General features: G+C 48.0%; 1 protein-coding gene and 1 long non-coding RNA gene across 2 annotated transcripts; both read right to left on the reverse strand.

Annotated features, from left to right (window-relative positions):
- Positions 1-1638: 1638 nt before the first annotated feature.
- HMGB3 (high mobility group box 3) lies at positions 1639-7922 on the reverse strand. Its single transcript, XM_064518237.1, has 5 exons — positions 7800-7922; positions 5062-5218; positions 4406-4545; positions 3711-3885; positions 1639-3132 (listed from the first exon to the last, which is right to left on the reverse strand). Exons 2-5 carry the CDS (start codon positions 5209-5211, stop codon positions 2989-2991), a joined length of 609 nt encoding a protein of 202 aa, XP_064374307.1. The 5' UTR covers positions 5212-5218; positions 7800-7922; the 3' UTR covers positions 1639-2988.
- A 4687-nt stretch (positions 7923-12609) lies between these two features.
- LOC135329502 (uncharacterized) lies at positions 12610-26056 on the reverse strand. Its single transcript, XR_010390937.1, has 3 exons — positions 25960-26056; positions 15798-15860; positions 12610-13082 (listed from the first exon to the last, which is right to left on the reverse strand). It is a non-coding gene; the product is annotated as an uncharacterized LOC135329502 (long non-coding RNA).

Genomic DNA, 26056 nt, shown 5'->3' on the forward strand with positions numbered 1-26056 from the left:
AAAAGACCATTTGGAGGGTGTTCTATCAAGAAGGAGAGCCATCTGAAATTAGGCAAGTCCCAGTATTTGGGAATCACATCTTTGAACGTGAATCATGTGTTATTTATACGCATTCACACTACACTATTTATCAATGACAGTGCATTGGGGGAAGCATCATCACATCTGCAATATCCAAATTTCAGTCCCCAGAGTCCTGCACTAACATTTTATTGAACTGTATCCCCGAGGCACGCCATATTTTAGGAATTTGCAGAGCAGGAATAGGTAGTGTACTGCAAGGTCCAAGACCTTAATCAAGCCCTGCAACTCGATAGATTTCCAATACAATGAAGACAAAGAGGTGTCAGCTCTAGTTCTCATGTGTTAATACTATCAATAGGGGCTCAGCTCACTAGCAGTTAATTCAAAGCCAAGCTCGATTTGCACAGCAGTGATCTACACTAATTCCCATATGTGGCTAAGGGGAGATTTTGCCAACTAGACAATAGAAACAGTATTATAGCGCCTGAAATGATGCCATTGCATTTCTCCTTCTCCGTTCCATCACTTCCCCACCAGATTTCCACTTGCTGGCAGCTCCAACCATCTTTTCCCCTTGCATTGGAAGAGACATGGAAAGAGCAGGGAATACAAGAGCACCTATTTCTTTTCCAGATGCAGCTTTATTTGGGCTTTTAAATGTGACTTCCCATAAGATAGGAGCCAATTTAACACTTTTTTTGTATTAAAGACATGAACAATTGCCATGGTTAAGCCAATATAGAAATATTTAAGTGATCCAACTGAAACAGCCCTTAAAAAAAAAAAAACAAGTTTGCCACATGTTGCTACATTCTGTAAGAGCTCATTAGCTTGCCTCATCCAATATAGAGCTTGGTTTGTTTCTGCTTTCAGGTTCTAACCATCTCAACATTAGACTGGCATCAGTTCTGCCAAGATACCAAAGCTGTTGAGAAGCCACAGGAAGGCAGAAACACTACCCAACTAAGCAATGAAGCTATGCTTTATCCACAGTAGAAGTGCTTTTCCTGCCTATAAAGTTGGCCCTCATTGGTCTGCAATCTGGCTCCAAGGAAGGGATGGCAGCAGCCTGTACCCATGCAGTTTGCGCCAGCGAGTCACCCTGTCCTCTGAAGTGAGCTGCTCGTGGCAGTCAGCATCATCAGCCTGCTCTTAATGCAAGTACCTTCACATACACCCATCTCCTCCTAGCTGCAGCACCAACATGGATGGCTAACTATGGCCACAGCAAGGAAGGAGTACCCGTGTGGCAAGCGGTGCTAGTTTTCAGAAGCCATGCAGTTTCAGGGCCAAGGAAAGCACAGTCAGATCACTAGCTGGAGATCAGGTATTACCTCTCCCTTGTAAGAGCTGCCAAACCCCAGCTTGGGGCTGGGGAGGCAGCAGCAAGTCAGCGACCGCAACACAGCCAGATGATCACTATGCCATGACAGAGACCTGCCCTTGCTCCCCAACCCACCTCGTAGAGCCCAATTCAGATTTAAACTGGCATCATTAGAGAAAGGACACATAGTAAGTACCTGTGCCACACTCCTAGTTCAGCAGAGAGTTAGACTAGGCGCCTTTCTCCTGCCATGAATTAAGATGCTAGAAAAAAACACAAGTCTGAAACAGTTTAACACAGGACAAAAAAGGCACATTTTAATATGTACAGCAATGCATTTGGGCTATAAATTTACCCAACACAACTGGAAAAAAAAAAATCCAAACTATGCTTTTATATTTATTCCATGGTGTCAGCCTCATTCCTAGCCACCTACCTTTCTCTGCATCTCTGAATGCTGCTATATACACACACAAACAAACAATTACGTCATGAATGTTCATTTAGGCTCCCAAGTTCAAGTAATAAAGTTCAAACTTGCATAGCATCTTATGCCACTCAGCCATAAACAGTTACGATTGCATATTAGCTGGAGCAGCCATCTCTTTCAATTCAGCCAGTTGTGGCTGGCCACCATTTATTTTATTATTTTTTAATCCTTGAGTCAGAATGTTTCCTAAGTCACCAGCCCTGAGGGATGCCACAGACTTCAAAATGAACCTCTTGCTGTTGTTAAGATCCTCTTAAACCAGAAATTTAGAATGTTGTCAAGAACAGTTTTAAAAATGTAATACTGTTTATTTTGCTTCAAAAACATTTCAGCATTCTAAACATACAAAAAAAACAGAACGTTGCAAATTTGTTTAAGTACAGAGTGTTTTTGAACTTCAGTTGCTGCACTGGCTCTTCACTTAGTTGACGATGAAGAGATGTCTACAGTTTCAGTTTAAAAACTACCGCACTTAACTAAAAAAATCCATACACTTCTCATGCCAGCTGAACCCCCTTCCACAACTAAGAATGGCAGCAGAATGCTATTTCACTATATACAGAAAGACAACTTTAAGCTAAATGGACGCCCACTGTAGTGTAAATAGATCTACCCTCACAGTGCATGCTTTGGGCCATGGCACCCCGTGGAACGTACAGCCTTTCCAAGTAATCACTGCTCCTCTAAGGCATCATAACTCTAAGCATGTACCACAAGAATCTGTCTAGTTTTTACAAACTATAGATATGTACAGTTTATAACCCAGGATTTTCTAGCCAATAACCATATAGTAACACCACCTTACAAATTAAAAAAATGCTTGAAACATTTTTAAATGCTTTGTTACACCAACAGCAAAGTGCACAGAGTTAGGAGAACACTAGAGCGCCTTTTCATTTTAAAAATGTTTGGAAATATGTACAACTTTGATACAGTTTCAGGGTGCTCACTACACCCATGGCCACTTCATGTAAACCAGTTACAATTTCTAGAGCACTTTTAGAAACTACAACGCGATCGGAATCCAAATTTTTTTTTTTTTTAATTAAGCCTAATAAGGGCAAGAGACACCATCTCAAATAAGAGGTGCTTCATTTATGGTGTTTCCCCTACTCTATGGTATTCACATGGAGACAAGTATTGTACAGTTTTATTCATCATCATCATCTTCATCCTCCTCTTCTTCATCCTCCTCCTCCTCTTCATCTTCTTCCTCTACCTTTTTCCGAGCAGCTTTGGTTGCTGCTCCCTTTGCGCCATCAAACTTTCCTTTAGACTTGTAGTCTGCAACATCCTGCAAAGTCAAGGGGATGTCTTAATTTGCTCTAAGCAGCAAACACAAAGCATTTGTACAGCAGTGGGCGTTAAGTGTAAAGGTACTGGCTTTCCATAGCTACATCCCCTAAAGGGAAGGCAGCCAGTGTTACAATATACAGGTTTGCAGACACCCAAGAATACTCAATTGCCTCTACACTATCTTTGAATCCTGTGTTCAGTTATTTCTTTGAGAAGGAGAAGAAAGAGAACCCACTTCTTAGAAGTTTCTAGCTAATAGGATAAAGCTTTTTAAAAGCACAGCACACTTTGCTGGAGCAGCCCAGACAGCCACTGTTGCACATCATTTGGACAAAGTTCTCCTTCCTCTTTGAAATGTACCTGCAGGTCTCTAACCTACCCTGTCCCAACATACGTCCAGCCGTAACAGAGTTTAGCTATGTAGCACGCAGTGTCTTTAGTAAATGTCTACCCACCAACAGCCATAAATGGGAGAGATGCTCATTACACTGGGGCCACCTCAGCTTGGTCTATTTTACAGAAGCACATTAACACAAGAACCAGTACAGAAAAGAGACAAGTAATAACAAGCCTTACCTTCTCGTACTTCTCCTTCAGCTTAGCTGCCTTATTATTATAAGGCTGCTTTTCACCATCGCTGAGGTTGTTCCACATTTCACCAAGTTTCTTTGCTACATCCCCAATAGATATGCCAGGGTTTGTGGATTTGATCTTGGGGCGGAACTCCGAACAGAACAGGAAGAAGCCGGACCTGGGAGAGGAGCATCGCAGGACAGTGAGCATTGCAGAAACGCACCCAGCACAGTGGGGCTGAGGCAGCCGCCAGCCCCTTCCACCATCCCGCACCCACCAGATTCACACGTATGCTCGCACTCAGAGGAAGAACGCTTCCCCAAGCATTTGGTTTTCACTGAGGACCAGACTTGCAGGCCCTCCTCCCCCCCAACACTGCTGTTTTTGTTGTCTACCCCCCAAATTTGATTTGCTTAAAATACATGAGTCTCACTGCAAGCCTGCCATTTCCATGTCTTTCATCATCATGAGTTTAAGAGTCCTAAGAACTGAACAATTTCTAATAGCGCTCTGCATGCTCAAGATTACAAGCTGCCTAGAAAGCCTACAAAATGATTCTAACAAGCTATGAATATTATCAATATTCCTATACAACAGTATGCTCAACTGACTTCTCTTATGAAAATCTAAGAGCTAGGCCACAGAGCTTGAAGATATGCCAAAATATCATTTGTGCATTTAATTCCAAAGTTACTTACGGTGGTCGTTTTGGGGCATTGGGGTCCTTCTTCTTCTTGCCACCCTTAGCAGGTCCATAGTCCTTCATTTCTCTATCATATCGTACCTTATCAGCCTTTGCCATTTCATCAAATTTAGCCTTCTCCTTGCTTGACATGGTCTAAAACAACAAAACAAGACATGAAGCCACATGATTACCCCATTGTTCAATAGCCAGCAAACTTTAAATACACAAACCAACACACACCAACTTGATGTGGGGATTTTTTTTAAGAATTGGTTGGTTTTCTAAGCAGACCTCCTTGGGGAGGAAGCTTCTACACCAGGGACTGCAGCTACAACTGGTATATTCAGCATAAGGGAAACAGCTGGTATGGCACAAGCACACCCAAAGTCCTTCTTGGGAGGACAGGCCTAAGGGGAGGCAGCACTCATTGAGCTACTCATTAAGAGCATTATGTAGGAACAGGAAGACTGAGGCTTAGAGGAAGCACCTTAATGGACAAATACACAGTTATTACAGGAGTCAGCAACATCAGGCTGATGGCTAGACCTCTTTGCCAAGAATGGCACGTTGACTGAAAGAGCACTGACTCCCTCCATGCTGAAATACAGGTACATTAAGTTACAGAGACCATAACAAGTTATCACTTCAGGAAGTCACAAATTATAGTACCTTCCACCTCTCTGAGCACTTCTTGGAAAACTCTGCAAAGTTGACTGGAACCTCTGGGTTCTTTTTCTTATGTTCCTCACGGCAGGTCTGCACAAAGAAGGCATAGGCAGACATCTTGCCCTTGGGCTTCTTCGGATCACCTTTAGCCATCTTGACTCTGGGGGGGGGGGGGGGGGGGGGAAGGGAGGGATGACAAAAAAAAATAGTGTATGTGTGCATGTATGTGTATGTATAGAAAAAAAAAGTGACAGACACAATCTGCCATCAGTCATACAACCCCCTTCTTTCCCCCTAGCACCCCCTACTACGGAGAGTTAAATTATTCTTCCTTGAGATTTGGGTTGCAGGCTTAAGCCAAGTGAAACTGGTCATGGGATTTAAGTTTTACATTGATATATTTACATCATGTCCAAAGACTGGAGACAGGCTATTAAAAACACATACTCATGCCCATTAAGTGTTATATATGAACTAATATAAGATATCTGTTTTGGTTGGCTACCACAGTGGGGCTCGAGCAGCGTGCACAGTGCCAGCCCATGACTTATCCCTTTAGTGGCTGGAGTTCACATGTTAGCAGCTGCTCTGCAGGCAGGAAGGCCGGGCCGCTCATCCCCCTGTATACGCACAGCAACGGTTACACACTGAAGGCGTGCAACCACGGGCTAGGTCCCACCGCAGCGGGACCCGCAAACCCCGCCGAGCGGGGCCCCGGTCCGAGGTGCAGCGGTCAGCGCGAGGGATGCAATCAGCAAGTCACTGCGAGGAAGATGCTAACTTTTGGGCTGCCCCGTTTTTTTTTTCCCCTCCCCTTCCCTTCCCCACATTATTTTTCCTCCCCAGGCCCCACAGCGATATTTATTTACAGCTTTTCCACGCGCTGGGAAAATTAATTTTTTTATTATTAACCCGCGCCGCTGCCGCCCGCACGTGCGGGCAGAGCGGCTCGGAGCCGCCCGGCCCTGCCGGGGGCCGCTTCCCACGGCGCCGCGGCCCGGCAAGCGCCAGGGGCCCGCGACCGGCCCCGGCCCGGCAAAGTTGGGGCGCCGCGCGGCTCCGCTCCGCTCCGCGCCGCTCCGGCCTCCCGCCATCTTCTGCGCCGCCAAGGTCACGGCGGCGGTGGGGCTGCGCGGGCAGCGCGGCGGCCGGGCGGCTCGGCGCGGCGCGGGCAGGCGGAGGCAGAGCGCAGGCCGGCCGAGGCGCCGATAACTCATCTTCCATTTTGTGGAACGCCTCCTCATGAAAGAAAGTGCCCCTGAAATGGGCCCCGGCGGCGGGCCGGGGGGCGCGGGGGGCGGCGCGGCGGGGCGGGGGGCCGGCGGCGGCGGCGCGGGCGCGGCGGCGGCGCGGGTGCCGCGGCGGCCGGGGAGCCGCGCGGGCCGCGCTCCGCGCCCGCAGCCGGCGCCGCTCGCTAAGATGGCTCCTCCCGGCCGCCGCCGCCGCGCCGCGCCGAACAAAGCCGCGCGCCCCCCCGGCCGCGCTCCCCCCGCGCCGCCGCCCCCGGCCCCGGCCCCGCCGCCCCCGCCGCCGGCAGCCGCCCCGTGGGGGCCCCGGGGGGGCGCGGGGGCCGCCGGGGCTGGGCCGCGGTGCGGGGAGAAGCGCCCCCCCCCCCGGTGCCTGCCTAGCGCAATACTCCGTGTAACAAAGACTCCCGTGCAGCCATTATCGCCGCGGCTGCGCTCGCCCGCGCCGCCGGGAAAAAAAGTGCAAAAGCCCCCCAAACGGCCCCCCGGCGCCTCGCCGAGGTCGCGGGGCGGTGGGGAGAGACGAGCCGGGGCGAAAGCGAAAGGTTTGAGCCCTCCGCGGGGCGCCGGGGGGGAGATTTCCCCCGCCGCGACCCCCCTCCCCATCGCTATGCTGCTTACACGTCTTTCTTCCCTCCGCCGGGCTCTCCAGCGCCAGCCATGTTAATGCCCACAGCACAGGCACCGCCGCGCGAGCAAGAGCCGATTCGCGGCCCCGCCGCGGGCGCAGCCGGCCGAAACGCACCTCGGCGGCCGGGGGAAGAGCGGCCGGGGCGGAGGCGAAGGCAGCGGGGCAGTTTGGAGGCGGCCAGCGCGAATAAAAAACTGTTTCGCCGGGACGCGCGGGCGCAGCGCGCAGGGTTTATCCCTGTCAGATGCTAAAGCGACAGCCATATTAATGCAGAATAAACAGCAGACACAGCATTGCGCACGGCCGGCAACTTTCGCACCGCCGCCAGCCCCGCGGAGCCCACCCGGCCGAGGGGGCAGATAAAACCCGAGGGCGCCGCGCGTTTTGCCGTGCGGCATTAGGAGGCGACGGAGAAAAATCGCTGCCCGCGCGGGGAGGAGAGGAGTTACTGCCCGTGCAGCCGCCGCACCAGCCATGTTACTCCCGGCGGCGGGCAGAAAGCGGGGTGCGCGGGGGCACGGAGCCCCGCGGCGCCGCGAGGGCGGACGGGGGCCGGGGGCTGCGCCCCGCGCCGCGGCTCGCCCCGCATCCCGCCGGCGCGGCCGGGCCGCCGGCCGCTCCCAGCGCCCGGTCCGGCACCGCTTATCCCCATGCGAGGCGGAAAAGTTTTGGGGGAAATTTTTTTTAATTAAAAAAAAAAAAAAACTCGGAGGAAGGAAGCAGCGCGGGGGGAGGAAAAAAAAAAAAAAAAAAAAAAGCCCACCCGCGGGAGCGGCGCCGAGGGCCGCGGGGGCAGGGCGGGGCGGCGGCGGGGCGGGCAGGGGGCAGCCGCCCCCCGAGAGCGGCGGCGGGGCTGAACGTACCTGTATTGTTCGCGGCAGTGTGGACAGGAGCGGAGCGCAGGGCACGACGCGGGGCTCGGCGCGGCGCGGCTCAGCCTCGCGTTGGCTGCCTACGAGAGCGGCCTGATTGGCTGCGGGACTCTGCCGTTTAAAACAACCTCCTCGCCCGCTCATTGGCGCGCCGCCTCATGAATATTAAGCGCCGCCACGCGCCGGTTGGCCGGCGCGGGTGAGGTCATTCATTCAAAACGAACGCCCGCCGGGGAAAGGGGAGCTCGGCGGCGCGCGCCGGGGAAAAAGTTGGCGCGCGGCGCGGGGGGGGCCGGGAGCGCGCGCCGCTGCGCGCCCCGCGGAGCCCCGCGCAGCCCCCGCCCGCCCCCGCCGAGCCGGAGCGCTCCGGACGCTCGCCGAGAAACTTTCCTCGCCACGTGGTTGCAGCCGCGCCGGGAGGCCGGGTCGCCGCGGAGTGGATCGGGGCCGCTGCGCGGGGTGCAGCGGGAGGGCACCCGCGGGGCCGCTGCTCGCAGCGGGGGTGACTCGCGGTCCCGCAGCGCGGGCGCTGCTTCCCGGGGGCCGCGCCGGGGAAACGCGGGAGCACCCTGGGGAGCACCCAGGCCGGGGCGGAGCGCAGCGTCCCCGGGGGACGGGGTGGGACCCCCCGCCCGCAGCAGTCCCTTCTTTGTGATTTCTGCCCTAAAGCCACAGGGGCTTGAGTCCACTTCCCACGGCACTCCGCAAAGGCAGCTGCTACGGGGCATAACAGGGACGGAACTGCGCCCCAAACAAACTTCGGTGACAGCCACGACACGTTAGAAAAAGGAACTACAGAGGAAGAAAAAAATACGGGGGGGAGGGGGCAGGGGAATCACAGAGCTTCACCCACTCATTCATCAAATAAATACCCAACACAATTAACTGCAGTTACTATTTCTAAGCTCTTTCCACAATTTGCTCGCTATCAACATTCTGGGATTCGGCTGTTGTTATAAGGAGGCAGGTTGTATTTGAGGAAATCTGTAAACCTCCACTTCTGGCTGACACAAACCCGGCGCAGCGCCGGGGCAGAGGGGACCAGTGTCTTTTGACTCTTCCGAAAGAGCCACTTCCTATAGGGCAGGTGCCAAATGGTTAAACTGGTATTAGCGGCTGACCACAATTGTTGGTTGGCTCAGAAAAAAGAGCTGTTATTTTAAGGCTGGAGCGGTAAGACTCAGAAACCACGGCATGCTGCTATGGGCTGGGCATAACTGCCGTCCTTCTTTTAAGATAGCCAGAAGAAACAGTTGCCCTCTTTAAGAAATAGATAACAGACAGCAGCCTCCACCCTGGGCTGAGACGCTGACAGGCAGCGGGGGCTACCGGGTGTTGCGCTGTGGAAGTGCATATGATCACCACAATATATGGTCACAGGTTGCCTTTGCCAGAAGAGATCAAACCAAAGTGACTGGTGAGACATAGCGGAGCGCCAGCCTCCCGTCGACAGGTTCATGGGGAAATTTAGCTAAACAGGCAGAATTTCACTGATGATTTTGGCCAAAGCTCTGCTTCAATTTCTCCCTTAGGGTAGCACATCTACTCTGCTGGTCTAGGACAAGCCCAGATCCGTTTGTCATCCATACACAGAACCACCAAGGTTCATGGAGACTTTACACCCATGTCCTTGGGCTTTCCAAAGCATATACGATAAAACTGCTCCTACTAGCCACTCGCCCTATTTCTATGCTCTAAAACCAAAAGCACAAAACAAGGGGTTCATTCATAAACATTAATGAGGCTACCTGAGGGACTGCATTCTGTAGCATCATCATAAAATAAGACAAGAAACACCACTGCATGATAATCCCTTTGTAGCTGACAAACATCCCTTTTACCTATTTTTAGGGATACTTTAAAGTGTTTCAAACTAGTTGAATAATTAAGGCTTTTTTTCTTGGCTCTGGAGTTGCACAAATTTTGCTCTGAAACACTTTCTCCCTTGAACCACAATCTCACCCTAAAGAGCACAAGGAGGTTGGAGCGTTACAAAGGCAGGGGGAGGCAGCCTGGAGGAACTGGCTATTGAGGCGCTTGCTTAGGACAGATGCCTGACAGCAAACAAGCAATCCTACCATTCATCTCCAGAGCATCCCTCCCGCTTCTCATAGGCCAAGGGAAACACTACCCAAGATGCTTGTTCTAGGAACGCCAAGAAAGTTTTGACAGCTGGTCAAGGGGCAAAGAAGATATTTTGGTAGCTGAGAGACAGCTGGGTTGAAAGTTTTGTCCTAGCCCTCACAGCATGGTTTTGAAAGCAAAGTGGAGGACTGGGAAACAAACGGGTGACCATAACCCCCGTAGGGGAAGTTTATACTCACCTCCTGAAAGTCCACTGCTGAAACGAATTCTCCTCCAGTGCCCGCTGCCCTGCACAGGTTCTGACCTTGCACCCGGTGCCCCGGGTCTGAGCACTTTCCCGTGGTGCCCCAAGGAAAAATCTTGGTAGGCTGGATGAGTGAATCTGACCTTTCGCTGCAACCTCTTGCAGGCCACACGGTCCCACCGTGCTCCGGCCTTCACCCAACCCCTCTGGGAGCTCACTAGCCTAACAAAAACAACCAAGCAACCAACCAAACCAAACCCATACCCCCCAAAAAGAAATTCAAGAAATTCAACCTTTTTTTTTTTTTCCAGGTTAGTTTTCTGTTGGATTAGTGATCTGAACCAGCATACCAAGGGGTCAGATGAGTGCCAGAGCCAAGGCAAAGGAAGATGCAGAGGGTACAGCCAGGAGCAGGGAGCACTACCCATTTCAGTGGCAGCAAGTCAAAATACCAGCTCTGCTATCTTGCTGAACTGCATCTTAGAAAACATACATGTCTTGATTGAGGAGAGGAAAAGGGTTTATTCTGTGTCTCCTAAGGAGAAGTGTGGTTTTGGTAAGTTTTACTTTTTTTTTTTTTTAATAATACAGATTACTATGTATTTATGCTATAGGAGGCATGAGAAGAAAATCAAAACGAAAAGAAACTTCAGGACACCTTCTTCTTGGCACGGAAGGCAGTGATGTTTGCAGCAATCCCAGGAGAGCTCAATGCACAGTCTTGCACCCACCCTTCAGAAAGCTCTAACCTGACCCCCACCCTGACTGCTGCAGGCAGAGCTGATAAACAAGCACATGCTGGGTTTTAAGCAACTGCCTGCATCCTACAGCAAAGCTCAGGCCAAGCACTACCTTCAATATAAGGACTGAGACATAAAAGTTGATTCAAGATCCCGTAGCAAGCAGGCAGCTTCAACATACTTGCAGTAGCTTGTTGCTGAGATTCACAGCAACTTTCTGCCCTGCTGGAGCTGGCAAGCACTGAAGGCTTCCTGCCCATGTAGATCATGTTGGTGCTGTCCAAGAAGTGAGAGAGGTGCAAACAGCAGAAGCCAAGTCATTACCTGCCAAGATGGGATGACATCTCATTATCCGCGAGAGACAATTAAAACAGGGAGACTGCCGTGAAAGAGGTTGGGGTCACCAAGGAGTGACCTTCAGCAGATCAATTGATTACCTTGAAAGTACACTTTCAATTCAGGAAAGTCAACTACAGTTACGAAGTGAAATGCTTTTTTCTGCTCCCCAGAACTGAGTGAGTTAAACTGTTCTTCAGCCAATGGCCAGATCTCATCTGAACACTAGCCATAGCTCGGTGGGGATGGCCTTACCACAGCTCCATCTATCTTTCTGCACTTGTGTCAGACTGCTAGCAAAATAAGGCCAATCATGTATTTAAGCTGTTCAGACAGCAGAAATGATAAAAAGGACCATAGCAATATTTGATTTTTGTGAAACTAGTAGTGAAGAAACTTCATCTACTCCACCACTGATCAGCTTCATGTTTCCTGGAAGGACTCAAACCATTCTAACAATGTACCTCGACCATCCCCTTCCCACTGGTGCAACCATGCATGCCTCAGAGAGATTCTGAAGGAAAACAATTGAGTGTAAGAGATTATTTTCTCAGGGCCGTTAACAAATATCCCATTTCGAACCCAGACTGTGCTGATGTAGAAAGTCAGCCTGACATTAACTTGTACTTGTCCTCTGGCTTCTTTTGCTAGGCATTTGCTCAGCACTAGGCGCGATTTCAGCCAAACAGTTGATTTGAATTGATGCTGTGTCCTTAGTGGGTTTGTTCAACATTGGTCAGAACGCAGCATGCTTGTTGTGCAGGCTGTCTTGAGCACAGGCAGCATCAGTTAGTAATAGCCAGGAAGAGGCTGGCGTGAACTCACGCACTGAAATTTCCAAGCATCTCAGTGAATTAGAAGTTCAGAGGAACCACAGGAAAATGACTAGAGCCTTTCATTCAGCGATATCCCCCAAATGAGCTGCTGTGGTTCGAAAAGCTTCCCAAATGTACATGATCATTTCCAAGAGGAATACAAAGAGGTACCGGGGTCCCATTTTGGAGGGGCAGCTCACAGGCACAACGCATTGCCAAAGCAGTTTGCCATAGTGAGCAGTCTCTCGGGGTCAGATTTGGCAGCATCAGTGGGAATAGCCAGGAAAGTCCTTCTGGTTTCAGCACTCCATCAGCACAGACTGGGAATTGCGGTATTACACCCATCAGCCTTTATTTTCCAGCGCTGTTATGTGAGTTTCCACCTTTCTATCCTTCAGCTGATGCAAGTATCAGAAAGCCAATAAAATCTGGGCAAATAATTGCAATGAGGTATTGGGTACTAACACAGCATCAGTCCTTTTGTCCTTTATGCAGTTTTTGAATATGTCAAGCCCATGACTTCGTGGTTGAATTAGGAATGCTAGTGTTACAGTGCTCCTGCCCACTGCACTGAGGAATCTCTTCAAGGCAAGGAGTATAGGAGGCATCAAGAAATCTTACCAGAAAGCCTGGACCCATCTACCTGCTGTCCTCCTTAGCTAAGAAGCAATTTTCTGAGGCCCTGTAGATGACAGAATGCACTGGGTGATACAAAAACCAGAAGTTTCCTGAGAAGATGCATGCTTGCTGTTCGCAGGGTGAGGAAGTTCACAAAAATATTTCTGATCAATATTCAGTTCTATCAGGTAAGCAACTCAATTCCTGTGAAATGTTTATTCAAGCAACCTGGACAACCAGCATCAGCACACAGAAGATGTGCTCAAGGTCCCAGTGGAAACACTGGAGAAGGGGCTACCCATCTCTGTCGTGAGGGTTTCGCTACACTGCGGGTACCGGCAAAAGGGTTCTTCCCACCAGCGGCATTCTCACCCTGAGGCTTGGTCCGCACCGGGGCCGAATGGTCCGTTGACAGTGGAATTCCAGCACACCAGATCTGAAAAATCATTCAAGCGTAGGTGGCTATCCCAGCATATCGTAACATGTTCCCTATAGCGGCGTACCAAAAACATCCTGCTCTCATCAAAGCAAAGTTACTCCATTGTGGTTGGTAAGCTGCAGTTCAGGCAGTATAATTACAACTATATTTGACGCTTCCACCTCTGTCTGGATCACATCTCTTCACAACCCTTGCCCACTGGCAAAATTCTCTAGCGAAGACTTGACCTGAATGAAAAGGCTGATATAAATACATCTGTAGGGTTCTGCCAGTGATCAGAAATAAGGGCGGGGGGGAAAACCCTCTTAGCAATCTAACAAAGCCAAGAAACCTTTTTAAGCAAGACCAGCCTATCAGAATGACAGAGCTGACTTTTAAGGTTGGTTGGACAATAGCAACAAGAAAAGTGTTAAATGACCTGTTCGTCTCAACGGCATATTCATTAGGCTAGTTAGGGGGCTATTTCAAAAGCCTTCAGCTTGGAACTAGCTTCTCCCACCACTGACCTTCTGTGTTAGCCTGCAATAGAGACGAAGAGTCTCAGTTAACCCTTTTCTAACTGCTATGGTCCAAAGCTGTTTGCAGAGGTTTGCTTTACAAGTACGAGAACTCTTTTTTTAAATCAAGAGTTTGGATTCAGTAAAAACAAGTAAGAATCCCCTCCTAGTTCATGTGAAACCCTCCTGTTCTTACAACACATGGAAACTCCACACGTGGATTCTCTAATGCCCACGGTCTAAGACTGAATTCCAAGTTCTGTAGCTATAGTAGAATATTTATAATTGCTCACTGGGATCTCAGCCAGTGAGAGTATTTCCTCTTTAACCTATTAAACAAAAAGAGTTATCTTAAATACGTGCTGAAAATAGAAAATAAAATTAGCAGTGGTGTTTAAGGAGCTTGCCAGCATGCAAGTTCAGAGAGACAGAGGTTAAACTGATCCCAATTCAACTATGGGAAACCTAACATTCCAAGGATCTAAATATCAGTCCAGCCGAACAGATGACCCCCCAAAATGGGGTGGCACAGCCTGCTGTCCTGTATAGTCACATCCCATTACACTGCACCCCTGCAGGCATAGGGTACACTCCCCGCTGCACTCACAGAAATAATTACTGTCAAATGTACTTCATGGGCATGGAGGTGAGAAACACGAGTTAAAATAACTGCTACTCCTACTAGGTGGCAATTCAAAACCTCCTTGTGGCAGAAACACAGGCAAGATAAACAGAAACTCACAGTTACCTTCACAGGTGGGCTCACCCTCCTTCTTGTCACGTTGCCCTTACTCTTCTTGGCCTTTTCTTTCTCTTGCTCTCCCTTCTCCCCCCTCCTATTTTTGCTTTCTTTCACACCTCAGACACGGCTCTTTCCCAACACACACTGCCAAGCTGCCCAGGGGGTGGCAAGAGGGCAGTCTGTCCCTGCAGACCTGCTCCAAAAGATAAGCCACCGCAGTGTAGCACCTCCTGTTTTACCAGACTCCTGGAATTTGCATGCCCCCTGCATACTGCCTCCTTACAGTCCCTGCTCGTCTCTGCTCCCTTCATCTAACGTGTGCTTCCTGCCACAACACACTTTCTTCGGACGTCTCCTTCCATGCTCAGCTACCACAGGACCATATGCTTCCATGTATCTTCTTTTTGAAGAGAGACTATCTAAAACCTTACAACCCCAAGCAACTTGGCAGTGTAAATGAGCAGGATTCAACTTCAGAAGGGCATTTCTGTTTCAGTTTTGCGTACAAAGAACCACACAGAAAAAGAACAGCATGTCATAAACACTAAAAGCACTGCTATAAAGAAAAAGCATTTACCTACATACCCACCAACAGTAGAAGAAGGAAAACAGGACAGCTAGAAATAATCTCTACAAGTTTCCCATAGGCTTCAGAGGAGATGAAGTCTAGATGCAATTTTTAAAGGAGAAGATTGTAAGTGTTTTCCTTGCACTTTAATTCGCAAGTAATCAAGACCACATTCAGTGCAACACAAGTTCTTGCAATCATGCTGTGACAGCAGACCAAGAAACTCTATTAGGAATCCAATGCAATTACAACTCAACAGCAGTCCAGCAAAGGACTAGATGTAAAGGGAGACATGAGCCCACATTAGAAAGAAGCTGGTGATGATATGGCTAAGGCTTAGTTAAGAAAACACTCAAGTGACACTAACAGAAGCAATCAGATGGGTTGGTGCTGGGGCAGAAATGCTGCTGTTGCATATTTAGTTCCCAGTCCTGAAATACTGTTATAGTCAGAGATGCTTTCTGATCATCACATAACCGTTCTCCCAGTCATGAATTCTACCACCACCACCACCCCCAGCAATATCTGGACAAAAGTGTATATCCTTTTCTCTTAGGCCATTCTACCACTGTGCACACTTCAAAAGAGGAGTGGGGCAGTACACTGCATCTGGGGCAATTAAACCATTCAGGTTCAAATGTATGAAAGAAGAGACTGTTCTTCAAGAAGCATAATCCTGGTGCTGCATTATGTCACGATACATTTTTGAATGAAGTTTTGGGTCAGGCCACAGATGTAAACAGTTTGCAATGTAACTACCTGTCTCCAGAGGCCCGTGTCACTGCTGAGGTAAGGAGTGATGTACAGAGTTCTCAGCTAGGAAGGAGGAGGAACAAGTTTTCTCTGTCAGAATCATCAACCAAGAGCTCAGTCTCTTCCCTGGCTGGTCAGACTCCTGGACTTACCTGCTGTTGGATTACGTAGCGCAGACCAGCTGTTCTGACCGGCATTTTAAGTTGGTTGAAGATCTAGGTGTAAGAAAACAGGAGGCTCTTGGGTGATTTCAACATGGTGAGGCAATGTGCTAGTATCACAACAGAGCTTTAAGAAAGGCTAAAACTGTAGTTGTCAGAAGGGACATAAATAGCATGGGTCCTTCAAAGGAGGAGACTAAAGCAGTTTTTCTTGACCTGTGACCAACACAACACTGCTGGGACATAAGATATCTAAAACTGATGGAAAGCTAGAAAATGAATATGTTCCCCATATGCACATATCCTCACCAAAAGCAAGGAAAAAATGCAAATAAAAGTAATAGAGCTTTACAATTTAGCAAAATGTTTAATTAGTTGTAAATAAAACCCACCAGCACAAGACAACTCCTGGATTGTCTTCAGAGGGGTAGGTGGACCTTCAGTTAAAATGAGAACTAGAAACACTGGCTTAGGAAACCCCTCAAAGTCCCTTAAACCTTTTGTCCTCCATGACCTCTCTGTCACCTATATGTTTTTTTTCTTCTCATAAATCTGTTCAGAAAATACTGTTTCCTTTTTGGTATCAGTTTGGTACTATCATTTCACCATAGCAACAGACAGAAAACAGCAGCTCAAACAACTGGAAATTGTTGGATGATTCAGGTAGGCTCTCCTATGATGGTAGGCTTGAGTGACTGTGCTTTTGAAAAATTGATCAGTTGCATAATTCTAGATTTAACTCTGCTTAAAGAGAATACACACAATTAACTAAATGCCACCAATTAAACTAGCACGAAGTCAGGAAGATGTTCAGTAACTGCACTTCGTATGTAGCTACACTAATCAAGGTATGGCAGCAACTCCTGCAGACATACCAAGCTACCTTTAAAGTAGCTACCTCAGGTCCTGGAGATGCACATGCACCACAAAACCCACTGGAAAAGCTGGGTTAATCCCAGGCAGTTCTCTTTCACAAACCTCTGTGCCGGCACAGGCCATGCTGCTAGCAGTGCCCGAGCTACCGGTGGGTGGGGGGAAAATGTTGTGAAACCCCGAACATCCACGTCATTTCCAAGCAATGCCCAGCAATGAGAACGGATTTGAGCTAAGATACCAGAACATGAATCGAAGAGGATGAGCCTAAATCCTTCTGCTATACTCTGGAGGTATTACACTCAGACAGCAAGCAAACAGGGAAGTAAAAAGTCAACAGGATGATGAAGCAATGAAGGAGAGGAAGCAGGATGTCGCAAGGCATGGTTGGGGCTTATATGTATATCTTTACATTATTGAAAAGCATGTATTTCCTCCAACACGTGTTAGGTAGAGTCATAGACTGTGGCAATGTATCAAACTCAGCCTCCTACCACAGCATGCTTACATCTATCCTTGATGATGTAAGAAGAAAAAATTTATTTGGGGGAAAATAATAAAGGATGTAGATTTCTGCCAAGTGCTCCTGAAGAATTCTTACTTTACATTTGTTGAACATCTGTTTTGTTAACATATTTGACGAATTCCTGCTCTGCATGGGAGTATAGAAACACTACAATGAGTGAATAACATATGTTTACAGTAAAAGCATTTCTAAAATGATAATTTGTGTGCGTGCATATTCCTTAGAGACACCTATATGTATATATACACACTATGTGAATCATCTTAAAATTAAAGGAAGGTGAACTTCCTGAAAAATTCACAAATATTTCAATTTTATTTTAGATTTGTTAACCTATTTCAAGTGTGCAACATATTTTCTATTGAAACCAAGGGTGTGTATTGTATGCCTATCAAAGATCCCACTGACCTCTATACAAATTTTTTTGATTACTGCTTCTCATATCAGAAAAACCTGACAAAATTCCCCCAATATCTCAGTTTTGTCCTTTTCCCAAATAAAAGCAGATGTCTTTCAAAGAAAAATACCTTCAATCATACAAGAGGGACAAACATACTGAAAGGATTTTATATACATATAAATGTAAATGTATATATTATATATATATATATATATATATATATATATATATGAAGATATAAAAATCAAAAACCTACCAAACTTCCTTCTCCTTTTTGTCAGAGACAGCACATTTTCAGGGCACCAGCAGCAGCCCAGTATATTTGGTATTTAAAAATATCCAAATAGCTTAGACCTTGTTGTTCTTTAATTTATAAACTAGTGTCAAAATCCTGACCTCAGGTTACAAAACCTTGCCGAATTCAGTGAAGTTCCACAGATGACACTCAGGAAAGAATTCAAATTTGTATTACTTCAGTCACAGTATATTGGTTGGTGGGAGACAGTTTCTTCCCACCATCACATAAACTGGTGAGACAAAAAACTAGGAACTAAAAATGCCTTTCAGAATCCCATTTTCCTGGGAAAAGTGTAGTTATATAGAAATGGCAAAGTTATTGGGTCTCACTGTGAAAATGGCAGGTGGGGTCTCTGGTTCATTTGGCATTCCTTTTCTGTCTTTCCATCAGCTCATTTGTTTTCCATGTGGCTGCTTGTACATATACAATTGTCTCTAGTTATCATATGCTGAACATTGTTGTTGTGCACTCAGATTTATTCCCAGCATGAAAATTATTTGGAAATGGGTGGAATGAGGGGGAGAAACACAACCATCACGTGAGGCGTTCTCACAGCAGAGCGCTCGAGAGCTTCCTTTCAGATTTGCCTTCCCTGCCAAGAAGAGGCATTATTAGAGTGAGAGCCAAGGTGTGTGTGTTACCACAGGAGAATCATACGGGAGGCAAAATCAAAATCTCAGTCACAGGCAAAACTCAAGGCAGTGTAGGGACATATACACAGCACTGCTCTCGCCTGCCTACCTCCCAGAAAAAGCTGCGATGCCTGCTCCTTACTGGGGTAATATCGTAACAAACAATACCTGAAGTGTTGTAGCTAAAAACTTGCACGGAGAAGCCTCCCAGCACCGCTTTTTCAGCGCTGTGGAGCCTTGGGCTTTGTTGAGACAAGTAAAGCAGAGACTTTATGGTGCACGGTTAGCTCGTGCACCAAGCCCAAGCTATACTCTATTCAGAAGGAAAGTTTTCAGCTAAATAAGTTAAGGGGGGATCAGCAGTAGCAGCCATAGTACATCCCCAAATAAATAGCTGAGAGTCGGACCTCCTGCGCTGGACGCAGCCGTCCTGTCCCCTTGCCAGAGCTGCTGCTTCCTCAGTTCAGCCCAGGTGACTCCTCCCTCACCAGCTCCAGCGCGCACAGCCTGGGTTGGGCACGGGCACACCAACACTGCTCAGCTGAGGGCAGTGACTGTGGCCACCTCCCCCAGGGGAAGCAACAAGCAGCTGGAAGAGGTCACCCCTTTCACTGGTGCAGCTGGAAGGAAATGATGGCTCTGTCTAATCTGAAGCTAACAGAAGGCCTTTTCTGGCAGTATGGCCATTCTTAGACAGGTCTCTACCAGTAGATCCCATTAAATAAAGGACACAACCTTCCAGTATCCTAAACCAGGGTAACCACATTGGCAGAAGTTTGCAGGGCAGCTCGGGCGTTAGCGTGACTTGCACCCTGTGTTACGGCCTCTGAGTTGCCAGCTCCACAAAAGCCTGCTGAACACGGGGCTAACACCTCCCTCGGCTGAGGATCCAGCTTGCTCTCGATGGCAGTGCAAGGACAACACCACTATGTCTGCGCAGATCCAAATAAAAATCAGGCAGGACTCCACACACGGACAACACTGGTTTTCCACTATATTTCTGTACGGCAGACTGTGCTCAGCTTCCTCCACTCTCAGCTACTCAGCATTACTTGTCTGTTGTAGTAATTTGGGTTGACAATGCTCACTACTACTTACCCTCTTAGAATAATCACACCCTTACAGTACCTCTCACAGCCTAATGTTTTACAATGAAATCTGAGAAGGTCTGAATAGTCCTAATAGCAGTTCGGCAACGGCACTCTCACAATTATTATATAAAAGGTAAGTGTGCTCCTACCAGCTCTCCATTTAAATTTATAGTGATTGGTTCCATACAGCAACCCGGTAAACAAAAAAATCCCACAGTCTTCATTTAAGAGGTTTACAGTAAATAAAAAAATGCCAAGAGTTGTGTGTTGGCCCCCAATGTGTCAGCTCGCTGCGCAGGAAGGGGATTCGGGCTCCCTTTGCTGGGCACGCATAAAATGCAGGGTGATATACTGCTCCGTTCAATGCGGAGTGCAACTGCAGCGCAAGCAAGAGCAACTTACACTGCTGGTCTTAAGGAAACCTGAGCAAGCCCAGGCTGGTGTGGCCGAGACAGAAATCACACACACTCCTCTGCAGCCTGCTTTCCCAATAACGCTCCAGCATATTTTCAGGATTTGACAATGCACCATTTCCCAGGTACAAGGCAGCATGGAGCTGAATCCCTGATTAATTTGGTACCCAGAGCTATGCACTGTGTAGAACAAAGACTGCCAACTCTGTCAGATGTGGCAAGTATTGTATGAATTATTTTTTCTTTTTTTAAAAGGAGCACAGACCTTGAGAAGGTTTTTAAACTATCTCTAGAGACTAAAGGCCATTCTGTTATTCTGAATTCAGTCTGCAGGAAAGATAGGTTTTCACTCATGAGCTTTTCATTTCAGTAGCTGACGTGTAAAATCAGAAAATACACCTTGGGTCTGATCCTACTCTTACTGAAGTCAAAGGCCAAGAATCTATGCAAGTTAGTGGGAAGAAAGGTGCAATTCTGCTACACAAAGCAAAATGTCTGGCGAATACTCAGGCCTATCCTGCTGCAAAGTTCATTAGTCCTGCATGAAAACACCAAAAGTGCTTGCTCCTCAATGACCTTCCTGGCTCCCCACCACACCGAGTGCCTGCAGGTCCCCCCTCTGCCCTCACTACGACACCCCACACCACAGCCTTGGTGGGAAGGAGAGCCAGTCCAAACCACCCATCTGGAAGGCTTTGGAAGTACTGTTCGGTCAGAACCATCCACAGCTGCTCCCTCTGGACCAGGACCTGCAGATGAGTCAGTCACCACAGGAACTGGGGATCTGAGGCCTACATTGCCTTTACATCGCCTCCACCCTTTTTCGGCATGAGCCTGCAACATCTATTCCCTGTGAGGAAGGAGGAAGAACAGGTGGATCCTTCAGTTTTTTGCATGAACACACCTTGTCAAGCTGTTTCTCCAATGGCACTCAGCACCCTAGCAGCGCTACAGCACCCTGACAGAGCACTTCGCAACGGGCTCCACGGCTGCTGGACGGGCTGTCTCAGAAACTGCCCCTGCGCGGAGCCGGGCTAGCCGGGACCCCGCTCAGCAGAGCCCTCGGCCCATGTGGAAGCTCAGAAGCAGGTGAGCAGATGGTGGGATCAGCCAAGGGGAACTTGTTTGTTGTCATCGGGGAAGACAGTTCTCCCCCCGAGATATCCTGTGCTGTCGCAGAGCAGCACATGGGCCAACAAGGACTGGCTCAGTGACAAGGAGCTGGAGGTGAGTTGAGAAGTTGGTAATTACTGGCTGCAAGAGAGAACCAGTGTGTCTCAGATCCGAGGGAGCTCTTTTTTTCTACCAGTTTAGCAATGGCTACCTTCACAATGGCTCTGAGATGGGGCAACCAGGAAGGCTAGGAGAGCCGTCATCCACCCAGGACCACATCCTCCAGCCTGGCGGAGTTACTGCAGTACCCCCGAGGCTCTGGGGCAGCCCCCTCCAGCCTCCGCCTGACAGAGGGGCACAATCAATGCACACAACCGAATGCAATCGCATTTGTGTGGGATCAACCATCCCAGTCAAAAGCATGTGCCCTAACAAGGAGGACTCTCCCCTGCTTTTCCCTTGCATTCCTCCCCATCTGCTCCCCCATTAAAATAAATAAATCAATGCATTGCTGGCTGAGCCTCAGCCCTGCACAGCCCACACCGCTTACAGGCCCCTGCTGCTTTGCCGCGAGGCCTCTCTCCCACCAGAGCCGTTCAGTGCAGCACTGCCTCCCTGTACCCTGGCCTCAGCCTCAGGACCCAACGGGGCAAGGTTTGACTGATGGCTTGGGGAGGCTGAAAGGTACTGAAGCCAATGTAGAAAACATGGATTCTGCTAGCTGGTGCAGCCTTTCCCCTCACACCCATACAGGAGATATTTCCATGCCTGTTCTCAAATTTGTTGGGCTTTCACAGCAAAAAATGACTGTGTTTTTATGGGGGGAGTGGGGGGGGGGGGGAGAATCGCCAGTCCTGCAACATCCACTGTTGATCCGAGCCCCTGGCATCTATCTGGCAATCACTTAATTAACATATTTCAAGACCCATCCCACAGTTAAAGAAATTCTCTTCCTTGAAGGAGATACAAAGCAGAACCAGCCAGTTTGCATCTCTCAAGCCACACTGAGGGGTCAGTGGTGGATCTGAGTGCAGAAATGGGTCTGTAAAACTGCACTTGTAAAGCCATCTGTGCAAGAAGTTATAGTACCTCCCTTCCCCCACTTACAGTATCTCTAACATCAGGGGCTTTACACTCCGGTGGCACGCTCCCAATATGCCTTGCACATCTGCTGAACTAAGGTAAAACTGGACACTGCAGAGAGGTGATTTATATCACCAGGGTAAGGCGCTGCTAGAGAGGTCCCTCCCTGTTGCAGGAGGGACACGCACTCACTTGTTCTCTTTCTTTCCTTATGCATCCTGCCCTTAAGATCAATGCGTATTTTGAGAGAGGAAGCCTGTGATGAGAATGTCTCTGTTCCTTTCTCAGCATCCAGAAATCCCAAGATTTGTGGCTACTGTGCTACTCTGCAAAGACACCAGGCTGAAGAAAGGCCCAGGCAACCTCGAGTCCATGCTGCAGTCCCTATAGCCTGTTTATCCCAGGACCTCAGTGCTTTGGCAACAATGCAGGCAGCTTTACCCTTCACAAGTGCTAACTGGATGCTAGAAGAGCTCCACCAGAGCTAGCCAGCTAGCTTGGCTGCAAGAAGAATTAACTCAGTGGAGGAAGGCAAAGCAATAAAAGGCTTTCCTTTCTCTGTTTGTCAGGCAACAGGTCACACATAGTTGCAGACAGATCCCAAAGCCTGTCTCTACTCTCACATTTCCTCTCTTCCTTTCCCTGACGCTTTCCTGACACATCTTCTTGTGCACTTTGCTCAGCTTTCTAAGTAACACTCCTCTCTGCTTGTTCTCCTTCCCACTCCTTGTCACTGGAGTCCTGCTGCTGTCATCACACTCCCATCAGACTTCTCCTTTCAACTGTGCGTTTCCACACTGTCTCTCCCAACTGTCACATAAGCTTCTGGTTCAAACATCTGTTCCTCCCCCTTCCTGGGAAGTTACTCCAAAACATTCTGCTTTCTGTCTGAATGGCAGGAAAGATATATTTGGTTGTACACGTGGCACTACACAACCATCCATGCTGTGGAGTGAAAGCCTTCTCTCTTGTGATTTGATCACACCAATTCCCAGGGCTATAGGCTTAGTCCCTCCCTAATCTGCCAGAATGATGAGTGAGAAGCATGTTTCCTGCATCCTACAGCCCAGCTGGTAAGGGCTATCAGCCTCTGCTGTGCAGGAAAGCAAAGGAGAGGGAAACCTGCTATCACTCACAGAAAGAAGGTCCCCATTATAATTTTCTGTAATGGGGTAAATGGATCCCCCTGTGCAGAATGACTCAATGACGGCATGTGGAGGCCAAGCATTTCACAGTGCCAAGAAGGCACTGGCCATTTGTAAGAACAACATGACTATCCAGAGTGCAATAGCTAACATCAACCAGCGTTCTCAAAGGGCTTGTGCCGTTGTGTGGTGAGGCTAAGGCCAGTGTTTAACACAGACATAGGGGTTACCCCAGGCAACAGTATGATTTGCAGGACAGATTTGCCAAGCAACCCAGTGCTCAGAGGCAGAACACATTTCAAGACATCTGCAGGAGGCCACGGCAGCCCTGACACCTGCATGCCCAGCTCTTCTAGCCGCCGCAGAAGGGCCCAGCCTCACTGACGCCTTGGGGAGGGAGTGGGAGTGATCACAATGGAAGAACAAGCACTCTCCAGGTCCTATCCCTGTTCTGTCCCCCTGCAGTGGCTGGAGGTGAGGCAGTTGTACAGTAGCAGGATGCCTCAGCAGTGTTATTTTGTCTCCATCCTTGAATAAGCAGAATTCCAAAATATAGTCCTGCATGAAACTTCAGGGTAGAAAATAGCATTCCAGTCCTTGGGTCTGTCCACCTTTCTCCAAAGCATTTGGTGTCACTCAGCAGAGGCAAAGGCTGGAGCTGCAAGAGGTCTCCAGTACACTTCATCTCGTGATCCTCTGCTTCAAGACATATGGAGAGTTGCAAGCCCACACTATACATCTACCATCACACCACCTTGGGCTCCTTTGATACCACAGGTTCAGCCATTTACCAGGCACATCATACACGGCTGTGCGGGGCTGCTCCATATCTGTGGCAAGCACCTGAACAAGCAGTGCAGCTGATCACAAACCATTTGAATTATGTAGGTGAAGTGGTCTGTTCCTCCATCACTGACATTCCCTCCTTTAATAGAGAAGATCAGTCTTCCATGGCCTTCAAGCACATCCCCAAATCAGGCACCAAAACTTAAAGAAGGTTCAGGGGTCTTTTGTTGCTAGCAATGATGGCGAGTTCTGCCAGTGGTTGCAACCATAGTGAAGAAACTGAAATGTAGTTTCTTTTCTATTCCCCTTTCAGCTGCTTAAAAGTTTCTCAAACAGATTCCTATTCAGGGTGAAATGTTCAGTGCTTGGTCTCAGCTCAGAGACAATTTCTTTTATTTCCCCCTGCAGGAACTGTGAGCAAAATACTAAATGCAGTTGATTTGGAGTTTGGGGAGTGTGAGCAATCAGATATTTCCCCCTTGTTCCCTCTGATACCATATGTTCCAATTGAAAATTTTACACTTTGCATACTGGTAACTCATAAATGGTGGAGATGATAGACTTCAAATGTTCTCATTGAAAGGCAGAAAACAAACCCAGACTTAACAAAATAATTGGTTCAATACCGTTAAGATGAGTTTAAAGAATTCTGATAAGGCTTTTCCTTTCCCTGGTGTCCCAGGAGGGACAAGTGTACACTTTTTATTTTAATCCATGTGCTATAATTTTAAGGATAGCTGACACAAGGTGGTCTTTGTTAAGATGTATCTATTTGCTTTGAAATTCAAAGAAGTTCAATGCTTGCAGAGAGCCCAAAAATGCAGACCTCATATTATTCAAGTAACTTTTGAGCTCTCCTGTCAAAACCATCAGAAGTATGTAAGCTGAACAGCTCCAATTCAATGCATTTTTGTGCTGGTTTGTACACTCCACAGTGGGACTTTATTCCCCTCAACTCCAAGCTCACTTAAAACTAAAGGTAAAGAACCCCAGTGTTCTTGCAATGGTGTATTTTAGAAAACCATCCTTCCAGAAGCACTTGCATCCTAATCATCTATACCCACAAGGTCAGCTAGGTCACTTTTTTTTTTTTTTTTTTTTACTTCCAAGTCCCTTGTTGAGAGCAGACATCCTTGCAGATTCCATGCAAACTTTGGATATGTGTTCAGACTGCTTCTGGATTCAACATTTCTCCCATCTGAGGTACTAACCAGGGAAATTTTGTAATGACAGGCCAGCGCTTGGAACTGGCAGTTTTGTTCAGACCTTCTTTGGCAAATCCAAAGGTACTATCGCTTATACTCCAAATGTTATATATACACGTCATATATATATATACATATATAAAAATACACACACATATATATATGTTATAAGACACAGCATATATGAACTTTCAGCACAGGTACTTCCTCATCACAAGCGCTTAATCATTATTAAATTTATGTATGCACAAAGACAATTACATATATAATCAATTCCAGGGGTAGGTTTACCAAAGGGATGTAGGAATACAATATCCCTCCCCCTGCTTCTCCTGTTACCACTGCATGGTGCAGATGCCCTTTTGCACGTGGCTGGGGAATTACTGAATGCCTGCCCAGCCCACCTTGCTTCCCCCACACCATCCAGGGTCCTGTCTGCAGCCGAGAGAGTCACCATTGACAGCTCATGTGTATTTAACAAGGCAGGCAACAGATCACCACCAAAACAGACTAGCATACCGTGGCATAATAAAACAGTATACAGAATTGATCTATTTGGGCAAGGAAGTTTCATAATCTGAAACTCACCAAATGTAAGAGCTGGGACATCATCAGGGAAGCAGGTGATGGCTCTCTTCCAATCCCACTGACCGAAGTGGCCCAGCAGCCACCAGGAAGACGCCTG

This window comes from Dromaius novaehollandiae, chromosome 11 (assembly GCF_036370855.1).
Source record: "Dromaius novaehollandiae isolate bDroNov1 chromosome 11, bDroNov1.hap1, whole genome shotgun sequence".
Taxonomy (NCBI): domain Eukaryota; kingdom Metazoa; phylum Chordata; class Aves; order Casuariiformes; family Dromaiidae; genus Dromaius; species Dromaius novaehollandiae.